We start from the raw sequence: 14,551 nt of genomic DNA, 5'->3' as shown, positions 1-14,551 counted from the left end.
TCATATTTTAATGTGCTTTGTTATAAAACGATAGAAATTAACAAATTATAAATATAGCAAATTATACAATCAATAAATTATTTATAAATAAATCGAATTAACATATTAAATTGATTAATTTATATATAAATCGATTAATTCATTAATTAATGATTTAAATTAATGTACGTAATGTATGTATATAAAATAATTGAATTATATTTTGTTTTCTATATTGAGATTTGTATCGTTTTATATAACAAAATTACACATTTTAATATACTTTTATTATGCAAACGTATTATCTTTTACATGCAAGTTACATCATGCTCGCAAAAGTACCTGTCGATCGCGTATTACGAGCTCGCTTTATAAGACTTTTTATTTTCGTCAATTATGACATACAGCATGCCAATAAATATATTTGTATTTTCTATAATAGCGCTACTAATTATATGTAATTAGTAGAAATTCATTGACAGGGATTTATAATGAGGATATATATATAAATATATATGTAATTAATAGATCTGATATATTTTGCGTGTCTGTCGCCTAGTTTGTCATGCAAAAAAAACCTTCCTTTTTTGACACGAAACCGGAAATCTTTTGTTCATCGAATGTGATACATGCGAAGGAAAAGTTTATGATTTTTGTATGTGTATTTGCATAATATGCCTAGTTTTAAGACATTATTTTATTTATATAAGAAAAACATTCCGAAAACGTTGTATGTAAAAAAGTACATGCATGAATACCTTTTTAAACGAAGAAGGAAAAGCGAAGTTGCGATATGCACGAACAGCAGGACGAGCTTTGGACTTGAACGAGTTCGCGCCTTGCTTAAATAAATGTTTAGCATTTAAACACAAATTGTTTTAATTATTATTAATCATTATATAATTATTAATATTACTATTATTATTATAAATAATAATTAACTGATTGTTACGCTTTTCATTCTTATTACTTCCATCGTGTAATTACAGAGAATGTTACCTCGCGCAAAATCTAACTCAGGCGGGCACTGGTAAACGAGGTGCTGTCTGCATGTACGAATTTAGACGGACTTAGCTCGTAAGGAGAGTTTCTGAATAAAAATCAACAGTATCTCGGAAACGTATGACCTAATTTCACATTGAGCGTAACGAGTCGCGCTGTGATTCGATTGGAAAAAAAAGGTTGTTAATGTTGTACGTTGTGCGTCTCCACATCATTGAATTTTCTCCTGCTAACAATTTGTGAGATAACGTTACATTTCCAAATCAATAAAGGAGAGAAATATTCAGAATGTTTAATGATTTATGACATCCTACCATCACCAATTTATCTCAAACGACATCGCAAGGATGTTCTGAAGATTCTGTTATACAACAATGATTGCAATTAAAACACATTTTAATTAATATGTATTTTTTTTCTTTGAAGTGATCATGCAATTCAAAAGAAAGTCAAAGAAGATATACTTGCAATAGAGAAACCAAATTTATTAACGGAAAAAACACAATGAGCAGTACATGAGGAATAGCAAAACAAAGCCAAACTCATGTTCCCTAATTGGAACGTAAGGATGCTGATATAAAATTTCTATTATACTGACAATAATATATAGTACTAATTATAAAATGTATTATTTTATCTTGATGTTTCATAGATATGTACATCTAGAACTCAATAATACTTATAGTACTTTTATTTAAAACTTATTATCTATAGAGATAATTGTACAAAAAAAATTGTAACTTTGTAGCAACGTATATAACATATTGTAAGTATGCGTACGTGTTTACAAAGTATTTAATAGAAGTTTAATAAAAAGTCAAATTTAATTAATGTAATCATAAATTTCTATTAATAATCAATAATGCCATCGCTCTTCTTCAATTATACAATCAGGTCCCCGGGACCCATTTGATTGAGATGAAAATTTGCTCAGGGTTGACGTTCTTTAATAGTATCTCGTCGGTGCGCGTATCCACGGAAACGGTTCCTTCTTCCCTGAGGAGGATAAAGAGGATTGCGTGTTAAGTGTCGGTGGCTGACGATTACGTTGCTTGGTGCAGTTCCGTCGATGTAAACGGAGAATCATCGAAATTAAAAACGGGAGGAACAATAATATTAATTCTCAGCGCGAACTGCGTTGCCGACTGATAGATAACCTCTTCAACGTCGTAAATAATTCCGCATGTTATTACGTTCTGCGAAACGCTACTCCTGCGACAAGTTCACGATTTCACGAACCCCTTTTTAGATTCACGGATTACGTAGCTCGCAAATATTCTTTATATTGTCAATTATGAATGATGTACAATAGCGTGTAACACGATGCATGTAACGATTAATAATAGCTGTCAAATAAATAAACTTCTATGTATGAGAGAAACTTCTTTATTTAATTAGCACATTTTTCAATTCCTTGAATATATCACGGACAGTATTAGTCCTGAGCAACACGTTTCATCTTTACATTTTCGTCCATTGCTTCCAGATATCTGCATAATATTTGCTTTCCTGCAGCACAATAAGACGATAGAGATGGATGATTGCATAAACGAGTCATCAAAGTTGACACTTAATTGTGCCTTAATTGAAATTATTTATAATTGGACACGCTTTAACAAGAATATATTTATCTAAATAATATTATCTTTTTTGCGTTCTCTTCAATAAAAAATCGTTTTTACGATTAGGTTTATAAAGAATATAAGAGTTTTATATTGAAATTATTTCTTATATTATCCTGTTTATAGTCTAATTGTAATTGCTAGTTTAAATTATAATTATATTGGTAGATTAATAGGATGCATTTGCAGCAAGTTTCTTATGATTTTATGCATCTTGTTTCTAAGAGCATTTCAGTGAGATTGACGAGATGTTATCAATTAATTTAAATTATTTGAGACCAGGTTGTACAGTTAGATTAACTAACACAAATTAATTTATGTTAATGGTAACAATGTCTTAAAATTGAAGAATTAATTTGATATATATCTCTCGCTGCTCTTTTCACCTTAGTGATGGTTTTTGTAGAGTGAAAATTTAGCTTTCACGCATGCTTCTTTAGGTAAGATCAAGGATACTTTATTAAACAAGCATTTTATTAATTACAAATAATTTCTCTTTACTGTTAAATATATCGATGATTACAATAAGATATTTTTTTCTTTAGGTACTTTAAAGTAATTTAAAATGTGCATAAAGATCAGTCCACAGCCAAGAAAGAAAATTAATCTCTTCTATCGATATAGATATGTTCTCTTGATGCTCACATGCATGGTATGTGCTACTATTCAACCGCACATTGGCGGAACGAACGGTAATCAGTTTTCTCTAGACCTCAATAAATTATACTTCATATATATATACACACACACAAAGAATTCTTGCAATATTCTTGTATCAATTGTCAATCGAGATAACAGTGTGTTAATGTTACAGCATTATGTTTTTCATTATAGGTATAATCAATGGTAACTTTATTATTCGCTATTTTGCCGTGCCTTTGATGTACTTGGAAGCTGGATTATTATGCGATCCCAAGTCTCTTTACTCAACTTTAAAAAATGGCTATCTTTTGACATTTGTGATGGTTTTTGTGTACATTTTAATGCCTTTTCTAGCATGGATTGGGACGCATCTGTTGACCTATGCAAAAGTTAATATATGGCTACTCAAAGGAATGAAGGTGATGAAAAATATTTTGTAATCTATACTTAATCCTCGATTAGATACAATAGATAGATAGGATAGGTACACTAAATTTGATAGTCACATAATATAATAAACGATAACTATATTATTATATATTTCAGGTCCTTTACTGCATGCCACCTCCATTTAGTACGGGACTTGCTCTGTGCCGTTTGGCACAGGCTGATTTGCCTACGAGCGTAATTACCACACTGGTATCGCACTTTGGAGGATTATTCTTATCTCCTCTTTTACTATATATAATGGTATAAATCCTTTTATTCTCAGAAGAAATATGCCTTTTTACTGTTACATATTCAATAATCATTTTTGATCACTTTATAATTCATATTTATACTATTTAATATAAGCATATAATTAGAATTTAAATAGCTACTTCAAAAGATTACAAGATATTCTAAAGAATTTCTTTTAATAGTTAGGAACATCCACTCCACCATTAGTTGGGATTAACATCAAGGAGACTGTATACAGCACGCTTATTCCATTGGGAACGGGTATCATCTTACGAGAGTTTATATTGAAAGACAGATGCTTGAATGTTAATACAAGTTGGTTCTCCCAGAGTTTATTGTTAGCAATAGCGTATCACTGGTTTTGCGACGCTGTTCTAGCTGATGCTTCATCATTGCAAGCAGTGGATGTACTGTTTTGTGTACTTATTGGTAAATTATTTAGCTTCTCAATAAACATGAACTAACATTAATACTATAAATTTCCTATTTAAGAACATAATTGTTAAGTACGATATATTATATCACATTATTTATATTGACTGGAAAATTAGAATATCTTATCATTATTGGTTTTTAATTGAACAACCCTTCTCATCTTGCATATTTAATATTATGTACATTTTTTCAAGCGTGCCTAGGTCAGCTCCTTCTTAGCAGTCTATGCTGGATTCTGTGCTCCCAGTGGATGCCACGAAATATTTTATTAGCCGCATTATTTACCAGTACTCATAAATCTGTTAGTCTTGGTGGATGGATCTTGCGTGGGGCGTATCACGGCTCGGCTCATGGACCAGCAGTAAATCTACCATTGACAATATTGCCTGTTGCACAATTATTGTTAGGTAGTTTATTAGCCAGCTGGCTGGCACCATAGGAAAAAAATTGAATTTATATAACAATGCCTATACTTCGATTTTGAGACATAGTTTTATCTTCTGACTTTGTCATTTCTGAGGTTTATGACAATTAAAACTCCATTTTTATGCTCTACCTCTATCTTAAAAAAAATTGGTTAGTAAAATTATGGATTAACTTTATAGAGTATTTAATCAAATTAGATTGTTTGCTGCATAGAAACATTATAAAAAAGATAATTTAAATAAATATATCAATTGTCAACATCTTTCTCGATTTTTTAAGGATGTCAACTAGGTAACTCAATGCAAAAAATCATTTTTATATTTTATCAATTTTATTCGTTCGTTAAAAAATGAAATCATCTAGAATGATCACGTTTTGATGCGTATACGAACGAACAATTTTGCATATGAATTTATATGTTACTTATAATTCTTATATATTGTATTCTTACATGTGTAATTTGTTACTTACCTCGAAACTGGATGGAATGGTTTTTGTGTAAGAATCATGTATTACTGCTTTAATCTTGGATTGAAAGAATTTATGTAAATAATACGCTCATATGTATAGATATATATCTCATTGCGTTTTCTAGCAATCCACTGACATTTCTTAAAAAGAAACAATAAAGATGATGTACATTGTACTGCTCATTATTACAAGAACCGTTTTAAATAGGTACAATAGATAAAAGTCAACAGCCAATCGACTGAAATGTTACGACTTACGATTGAATCATACAATATAGATACATATTTGTATTGTATAAATTACAAATATAGTTTCCTCATCTTCGAATGGAAAAGTTCTGAATATATTCTTGAAGTTACAAGCTCCCTACTTATCCTAAGTCCATCTACCGTATGTTAACGAGCCTTTAAAACAACACGAGCTAGAAAAACGAGTTCACGTTGCTACATACAAAAGAAGAGGACTTGTAAAACTCAGAATGACAGGTGTTTCTTTTTGTTTTTCCCATACAAAACATAGCGATTTTATTCTACAAATAATAATAATAATAGGGATAAATTTTGGTTAGCTATTCCTGTTGTTCTTTGTATGTTGATTCATTTTTCTCCTTTCTTTTTTCTTTCTCTATTTGTGATGCGTCACTTAAAATGGTATGTCATACCGTCACTGGTGCGCATGTGTGTATAGTATATTTAATAATATTAACAAATAGTGTAACACTCATGATAACGCTGATGAGCATGATGCAATTCGATTTCTTCGTGAAAATCATGGCAATGAATGCGTCAAACGGCGGTGCGGCGATGTAGGCGTAAGTGCCAGGTCGCGTACGATCGGCCTGGATGATCACGCTGTCATTACATTTGACACCAAGCTCCTGTCACAAACGACGTTGACTCTGACGCTGATGCTGCTATCGCCGCCAGCTACGCGATTCACCATCCTCGTCTTCTTCCTCCTCGTTCTCCTCTAAAAGCAACGCTTCCGTGCCCTGGAAAATCATATTATATCTTGAGAACGCTTAAGAATTAGCCGAAAATAGAAGATGTACTCTTATTGCAAAATATTTATACTAATTAAACTTTTGTTATATAAAAAGAAATGGCATATCACCTCTAAATCGATATCTTCATCTACAGCAGATGCATTCTGTTCAGAACGCGACGAGAGTTGTATAGATGTACTCGAGTTAGTACCAGCTCCTCCACGATGTAGATGATGGCCGGATACCCAAGTTATCGATAACAGTCTGTCTTGAAATGTGCGTCCTTTCACAAGAGCTACCTCAGCCTCCTTTCTCGATTTGAAATTAATCACGATCGAGGGAGTCGCATCATCAACTATTTGATTCACTATTTCACCAAATTGCTGAAATGTACGAAAAAATTTGCAATATTATTTACATATGTTCTTATTGATGAAAATAACATACTATGTCAGGAATCAAAATACTATAGTCAAGTATGAGAGCACTTTATTTGTAATCAAAGGGTTCAATCCCATTCTATTCAATTCTGTTTCAGATGGATCTTAGAGTTTTGATGCAAGATACATTAAAATTAAATAATTATTATTATTTCAGGAAACGCAGATATAAGATCTGTTTGTATATCTTTTACTTATTCTTGAGCATATATTTGATATTTTGAAAGTATCGCTTAACAAAGCGAAGTATCGTTCTGTATCAAAATATCAAAAATATGCATAAATCTTACCTGAAAGTGCGCTAGGACTTCTGCCTTTTCTTCAGTTTCGTAGCCAGAAACTAGAAGGCTTGTTGGCCGGTGATCCACCGAGACATGGGCGAAACTCCCTCTGCCGCGGCCTCTGAAAGACACCAAATGAGTGCCGCGTGCCACCCGACTGACCTTTGCGCCTCTACCCACGCTGGGATTTGTGTTTAAACCCAATGCAGCCGCTTGGGCCCGAAGTTCATTCAATCTCTTCTGTAGCTCGCCAGCGTCTTGACCCTCTTGCTGTGCGGTCATTAAATCTAACTCAGCGTCCAATATTTCCTTCTGTGCCTGTTCCCTGGACTTTACCTGTGACTTGTTACCGCCAATCTGACCATTTGCAGCCAAATCTTTACGCAAATTATCGACTGTCTGCTGCACGTTCTTTATCGTTAACATAATCGACTCTTTTTGCTCCGGATTCTTTTCAGCCTTATCAATGAGGACGCGCAATTCGATCAGATGCTTATCTAGCAGCTCTTGTTTCCTTTTGCGCAGATCAGCGGTCAGCTTTATCGCCTCCTTACGCTTCTCCTCTTGTTTCTTCTTCAGCGTCTCCTTAGCCGCTAATATCTCTTGCGTTTTCTTTATCGCGAGAACCTTGTCTTCTCGAGTAGGAACAACGACAGCTTTAGGTGAAGTTGGAACTAAAGTTTGCGTGATTTGTTCCTCGGTCGAACGACGCGTGGGAACGTACTCGTTATCTTCAGTTTTTGTCGGTAAAGTTACTGCGGCGCCTAGTCTTTCCTTCACAGAGGGACGGCATCCTGAATACAATAAAATTCCTTGTTACTAAGTCACGCTCGGCAATTTAACGTTTACAACAATTATTATGAAAATAAAATAATATTTATAGAAATGTTATCTTACCTGGTGGCACATTTTCAATAGCTCCACCAGCCGCATTATTATTGACGTTATTATGCCAAAATACTTTAATAAATCTATTATTTAACACAGCCTCTGTGCTTCTGTAAGCAGACTTTGCTTCTGCTGGCAGTTGGAAAGTAACCAACGCCGCCTCAGGATCACCGCCAAAATTAACTTGGATATTTACAATTTTACCAAATTTGGAAAAGTGATTATTCAATTGAGTTATATTGTTTAAGCTACGCGGAACCTTTTTCAGTTCGAGAGAACAATTGGCCGGATTATGCATCACTCTCTGTTTCGGTCCCAGACGATTAAAGTCGAACGTTTGTTTACGTTTTAACGGATTGTTGCTCTGGGTATGGGTTATTTCCGATGAATTTGTGTGGGGAATAACCGGCACACTGATCAGTTCTCTTTGCCCCCTGCCGTAAATACCGGACGTGGGTTGCGGGTGTCTATTCCATGGCATTCGTGGTTCCATACTAGGTGCGTCAGGATTATACTCTGCAAAGGCATCTAACATATTTACAATTCATTACATTTCAAAGAATATGAAACACTTATCAAACAACAGTAGTGTTACGCGCTAAGTAAACGCGCAGCGCGAGGACACCCCACATATATACACGAATAAATTGTAACGCGATAATATACAATAATATAAGTTCACAGTTATTCTTTTTTTTTGTAATTTTAATTCAAGCTAGAGTCAGAAAATTTTATGCACATATTAATTATTTTAACTAAAATTGCTAATTTTGTAATTTTCGTTAAAACCTCTTAATATGTATAAACAGAAATAGTATTCTTAAGAAAACTTACACTACTGCATTATATTAAGCTATTTAAAGAATTATAAAATTTATAGGAGACACATACCCATATTCGAATGATGGTTTCTTAAATGAGGAGGTGGTAAAGTAGTAAGAGGAAGATGTGGTGGTGGTGGGTTACCATTAGGACCCTGCGGTGGTTCTGATACCGCGGCCACTGGAACTGTTCCTGGACCCTGAGCACCATGAGGTCCGAAACTCAAAACACGACTAAGTGCTACATCTTCCAATATAACTGGGTCCGTACCGTGATCGTAAGGACAAAGATCTCCCCTCATACAATATCCCTTTTCTGCAAACATAAAGAAAAAAAAACTAACAAATAATATTTAAATATAATGCTAATAAAAAACATATTACTTCCAACCTCGAAAATTATTCTATTCTAACTCAGTCTAAAGAAATTGCAACTTTTTCACACATGACAGTTATTCCATCTTGTAAATTGTCGAGATACATACCGTCGAAATCTCTGCAACGTCTCTTTGTCTGTTGTTGAAAAGAACTTGTCTGATTATTTGGAATACTACTCGCAACGGCGACAACACTTTGTATCGATTGACTAGTCGTAGACAGCCTCATGTCTACATCCCCGTGATTACTATCTTGGGTCGGCGTACCACCACCAGGACTTCCCTCGATTCGATCGATTCTATCTACCTCTATCCTCTCGAAGCGATCACTCTTCTTCCGTTCTAGTGATCTTGAACGCGATCGGGATCGAAGCGGCGTCGGAGATCTGTTCCGAAACCTCGCTCGATGATCGCGATTGTCTGGACCGTCGCGTATTCTAGACCGTATTGGTGATGTACTGCGACTCCTGGTACGTCTAAAAGATAAAAATACATAGTAAAATATTCCAGATTCAATTCAATAATTTAATTAATTTAATACTTTAGTTAACTTAAAAAGTTTATCAAGAAATTTTATTTAAGTCTTAATGGACATTTTAAAAAATCAGTTTAAATGTACACCTGGATTATTATTAGGAAATTACTGAAATAGCTATAACTCTCAGTAAAATCTTTTTGTCAAAGCATTAAGAAAAAACTCAAGTTCAGCATACATCACAAATACATCATAAAACATGACTTTAGTGAAATTTTCACTAAATTTCATTAGACGTTTCAAGTAAAGATCGTACCGGCGATCATGTCGTCTGATACTGATCGGTGGAGATTCGTTTCGCCATGGGCGACTTCTATCTCTTTCTCTATCACGTCGGATGTGTTCTCTACTTCTGGATCTACGTCTGTCCCTTTCCCACGATCGTGATCGTGATCGTGTTCTCGATCTCATTCTCCCACTCCTATATTTTACACAGTATACACAATAGAATTGAAATTCTAATATTATTAATACTTAATGTGCTAAAATTTTCGTGCTTCTTTAATCCTCCTCTCCTCTCTTGTTTCATATAAGCTATAAACATTGAATATTGTATATAGGCATCGATTATCTTTCCATTAAAAAAAAAAGATTAGCATACCTGCTTCGAGATCGTTTTTCCTTTTCTTTATCCTTATCTGAATCAGATTTCCTAGTCTCGCGTTTACTAATTACAGCAGGAGCAGATCCATTGATTTGAAGTTGAACAGGGGGATTTGGAACCATAGGTCCTAGTGGATTTGTTGACTCTATTGCTTTCTCCGTTGATAAAGATACATTTGCGGGCGGTAGATTTACACTGGGAGGTGGTGTTCCACCTCCATCTGGATCACTCTTAGGTGGTGGGAACACATACTCTTGTGTCTCCAGTGTCTTGAAGAGCAATTCCACAAAGTTTTTGGTTTCTGTAAAGAACAATGGTAATGCTAACTTTTAATAACTAGGGATCCCAATTAGATTTCCAATTTACATTATCAAATATTTTTTTTACAAACACACCTTGCTGCAAAAATACATCCAATTGCTCAACCATACCACCTCGTAGTTCTTCCAAAGTTTTGTCCTTCTTGACCAGTGCGTAGACATATTTGGCTAAAGCAGCAGGATCTGCGTCGCAACTAGCAAAGAAAAATAAAACATTTAATAATAAACACTTTTTACTAAAGAAAAAAACTTTTACAAATGCCTGAAAGATTTATTATTCAAAAATGTAAATGTTGAATTATTAGATATGAAAATAAATCTCTCACACATTACATTAGTTAAATACAGAATTCTTTTAAAGTAAATATTTAATCAAATTTGACAATATTATTAGAAAGGTACTTCTTATTATACATGTAATACAATAACTATACTAAAACGTAAATAAAACATAGATATATGTGCAAGGACATTTTGTTTTAAATAAAATTATCATTTATTATGTGTAGCTTATACATAGGGGCAAGACAAGAAGTAACGTGATAAATATATAGAATCCACATTCACATTCATTTTTTTAATTCACTATTCACTGCTTTCCATATTATTTGAATCAGATTTTACTGGACACGACAATTAATTGCTGTATGTTGATGATAACTTAATCACTTTCAAATTTTCTTAGTTGTTCATTAATTTATTTATATTTTGCTTTAACTTTTTTAATCTTCCAATTCTAATCATAATTCTGTAATCTACAATTTCTAACAAAATTAAGAATTACAAGTGTTAAAAAACTTTTTGTAACTAAGTTTGCTCTGAATTAAAAAATCAAAAATTTCTTGATAAGATAATTGTGCAAATAAGAACTATTTTGTACATTAGGTACCAGTTGTAGTTAATGCAACGTAAACAGATCATTCAATACTTTTAACTTTAATAAAATTTAACGAAAGCAAAACTCATGTTCAATTAATAGTTAGTTTTTATCTAAAATAAAAATTATATCACTTTTATACATTTTTGAAATAAAAATATTTGTTTCTCCTTTAGCAGTTAAGTAGATTAAATAAAAAATGCTAGTACAACCAAGCAGAAAGCTACATTACGTTTATCCATAAGGTCTGCTTACTGAGACTTAGAATTATTCATTGAAAACAGAGAATACATGCAATGTTTATTGATAAATTATTTTTCTAATCATTGCGGAGCACAAGGTGCAGCCATGATAAGCCAAAATATCAGAACTCTACTTAGTCCAATGCAGATGCATATTGTACAAGGGACCAGAAAACAGCAGTGTAATAATAGTCCCAGAATTTAATATTTGCACCCAACAGACAAATCTAAGTTAAACAGAGAGACAACCATTACAACTCCATATGAGGCTGGTGCCTCGGAGACGAAGACAGACAGGTGCCAGACGAGGTTGCTTTCGAGGAGAGAATGGGAGTAAGCGAATGCGGGAGAGAAAGGGACGGCAATTGACGATGCATCCCCGTGTAAATATCGTGTCGCACGGAGAGCGCGGGCGCTAAGCCACATGTACGCCAGCCATTTACGAAAAAACACCGTGCGCGCGATACACACGTATATACGCGCCGAGTGGTGCACTCGTCTCTCTCTTTCATAGCTCGCGGGGGGCACGAGAGAGAAAGACTGGCCTACTTACAGCGGCTCCAGCACGGCGGTGAGCCACGCCTTGAACTGGTCCGGATTGTCGATTATCATTCTCGGCGCGTCCCGTGTCACGTTCTGGCATAGAAGGCCACACGGACACGCGTCAGTCACACGGAGTGTCACGGGCGAGCGTGCAGAACCAGTAACCCTCCTAGGTGAAGACAGTCGCCATTCTGAAAATCAGTCGCTGTTGCACTGGCCACGGGGCATGTAAAGCGCGCGGATCTAGAAGGCACGCCGTCTCGTCCAAAGATGTCACGTGTGGGACCAGCAGCAGCTGCTGCTGCCGCAGCTTTGGATCGCGATCGGAGGTGTCGCTGACGTTCGCCAATAGGAGTCCGGTGGTTCGCCGGGCCGATCTCACCGATTTCGATCAAACTTATCGCCCAAGTAAATTTAGGAAAAATTAATTGCAAATTTGTAAACTAAGGCCGGTATTCATCATCCGATCTTTTGTCTTACGAACTATGAATACCGGCATAAATTATACTTTGAAAGAAAATGGACGAGAAAACAAAATAAATATTATACAGTTTTTATTTTTGCCAATTAATTTTACGAATTTTTAACTGCAAAACAAATTTTTAACTGCCTAATCTAATCTTTTAATTATTTTAATTAAAAAAGAAGAAAAGTAACATCGGATAAGAAAAATAAAAGCAATACGATCAAGTTTTCGGTTGTCTATTCTTAAATTTAATTAAGTAAAATCGAGCCGTTTCTACCAAGGTAGATTAATTTTAATCTCGGTAACTTACTGTTTATTTTATCCTAATTTTTGGTACTAAAATATGAGATAACAAGTTAAACCGATCTCTAATTTTGGTAGAAACAAGCTATAGTTCGTCAACTTTACCACCTTAACTTATCGATATTTAAGTCGAAGAATTTTTATCATTTGCGAAAATTTACAAAGTGTCTTCCTAAAAATTAAAGACCGCAAAACGGGATCAAAAACCGCACGGTCCTTGCAGACGATTGGCTGTCACAGAGACGTGCGACCAACTGGACGACGCCAACGTGCTTTGTCTGTTGTTTTGTATTCCTAAGATATTTGATTACATTTCGAGAAGGTTCGAGAGTATCGGAGAAGGTTGCAGAATTGCGAATTTCATATTTCACACTCGGCCGTTTTGACACGATACATTCAATAAGCGATAAGCGGACACGATGGAGGAGACGAAAACGGAGCACGACATGGTAGGTGCACAAGCAGCGTAAATAATTTAACGTAAATAAGTAACCGCAGGAAGAAATTGTGCTAACGATGATATGACTTTTCGTAGATGCCCAAACCGAAGATAAAACACGATTGGTACCAAACGGAAGCCAACGTGGTTGTGACGATACTCGCCAAAAACACGGAAAACATCAAGGTCCAGTACGGGGAGTGTACAGTACGTATCTTCGCTAACTATCCATTACTGAACGATAGAGGTCTTGAACGAGACTCTCTTAGTGTCTCTTAGTAATCCTGGAAGATACAATATTATTTCCTTTTGCACATTACTTTCTAAACTGCGTTTTTCCGAGATTTAGAGTCCAGTACTAATTTGAAATAGTCTCCCTTAACCTTGACCTATGAAGCATGATAAGTGGAGCATGGTTCACAAGGTGTTTGCTATGTTATACAATTTATCACTCTCTGCACTATTCTGTTTTAAGAGTTATAATTTCTATTTTTCTTAAATTAAAAATGAATCTGTCAAATATATGGTGAGAAAGATGAATTTTTTTAAATTAGGGACACATATTGTACTTTGTAGGTTGAAGGAAGATATTATAGATTTAAGACAATTGTCAGTAAACAAAAAGCTGGATGAAATTTTGAACGAATCATAAAATTCTGTTTTCATCATGTTATAAATTGTATTTTAGCTAAGTGTGTCCGCAAAGTTGCCATCTGGTGGTGAATATAGCTTGGAGCTGGACTTGGCTAACTTTATAGTGCCAGAAAAATGTTCGCACAAGGTAGGACCATCTAAGATAGAAATCCAGTTGAAAAAACGAGATGGTATTAGATGGACGACATTGGAAGGAAATCCACAGAAAGATGTATGTAAAGTAAAACCAATACCACGTGGTAAGTTTTATATCATTTGTGACTGGTACATATTCTGTAATGTCATTGCAATCAATGAAAATGTGTACAAATAAAATAACATGTATATGAATAAGTAGACTTTTCTAAAACCATGCGTTTATTATTTAAGAAATACTTCAAGCCGGCGAACAATCAAACAAATATCCAAGCTCCTCTAAAATAGTCAAGGATTGGAATGCAATAGAAAAAGAAATAACAAAGCAAGAGGCAACAGAGCAGAATGAAGGTGAAGCTGCGGTGAATGCTCTCTTCCAAAAA

The 14,551-nt window shown here is 34.6% G+C and overlaps 3 protein-coding genes across 7 annotated transcripts; 2 read left to right on the top strand and 1 right to left on the bottom strand.

Moving 5' to 3' along the window:
* Positions 1–160: 160 nt before the first annotated feature.
* Positions 161–5,592, top strand: LOC105838308 (sodium/bile acid cotransporter 7). 3 transcript variants are annotated; one of them, XM_028190358.2, is made up of 7 exons: positions 161–1,747; positions 1,876–3,043; positions 3,149–3,295; positions 3,438–3,664; positions 3,792–3,935; positions 4,109–4,355; positions 4,556–4,800. In XM_028190358.2, the coding sequence occupies exons 3-7, from the start codon at positions 3,169–3,171 to the stop codon at positions 4,798–4,800; spliced, it is 990 nt and encodes a 329-aa protein (XP_028046159.1). In that variant the 5' UTR covers positions 161–1,747; positions 1,876–3,043; positions 3,149–3,168. The 3 variants fall into 3 exon arrangements, with proteins under 3 accessions (XP_028046159.1, XP_012539234.1, XP_028046160.1); XM_012683780.3 differs by having other exon boundaries at positions 162–3,043; positions 4,556–5,592; XM_028190359.2 differs by having other exon boundaries at positions 162–2,150.
* A 154-nt stretch (positions 5,593–5,746) lies between these two features.
* On the bottom strand, positions 5,747–12,732 carry LOC105838306 (RNA-binding protein 26). Of its 3 annotated transcripts, none has more exons than XM_012683773.3 (10): positions 12,182–12,731; positions 10,585–10,703; positions 10,187–10,490; positions 9,842–10,006; positions 9,159–9,526; positions 8,744–8,989; positions 7,862–8,380; positions 6,974–7,758; positions 6,372–6,626; positions 5,747–6,249 (listed from the first exon to the last, which is right to left on the bottom strand). In XM_012683773.3, the coding sequence occupies exons 1-10, from the start codon at positions 12,238–12,240 to the stop codon at positions 6,172–6,174; spliced, it is 2,898 nt and encodes a 965-aa protein (XP_012539227.1). In that variant the 5' UTR covers positions 12,241–12,731; the 3' UTR covers positions 5,747–6,171. The 3 variants fall into 3 exon arrangements, with proteins under 3 accessions (XP_012539227.1, XP_012539228.1, XP_012539229.1); XM_012683774.3 differs by having other exon boundaries at positions 7,862–8,368; XM_012683775.3 differs by lacking the exon at positions 9,842–10,006 and having other exon boundaries at positions 12,182–12,732.
* An 80-nt stretch (positions 12,733–12,812) lies between these two features.
* Positions 12,813–14,551, top strand: LOC105838309 (protein SGT1 homolog; the record flags this gene model as incomplete). The annotated part of the gene is made up of 4 exons (XM_036291840.1): positions 12,813–13,389; positions 13,476–13,586; positions 14,068–14,272; positions 14,403–14,551. Coding segments are annotated over exons 1-4 (495 nt in total), but the record flags the coding sequence as incomplete, so codon positions are not given.

Source organism: Monomorium pharaonis, chromosome 9, assembly GCF_013373865.1.
Source record: "Monomorium pharaonis isolate MP-MQ-018 chromosome 9, ASM1337386v2, whole genome shotgun sequence".
NCBI classification, from domain to species: Eukaryota; Metazoa; Arthropoda; class Insecta; order Hymenoptera; family Formicidae; genus Monomorium; species Monomorium pharaonis.
The sequence above is the reverse complement of the archived record's forward strand: the minus strand, read 5'-3'. Positions and strand labels throughout refer to the sequence as shown.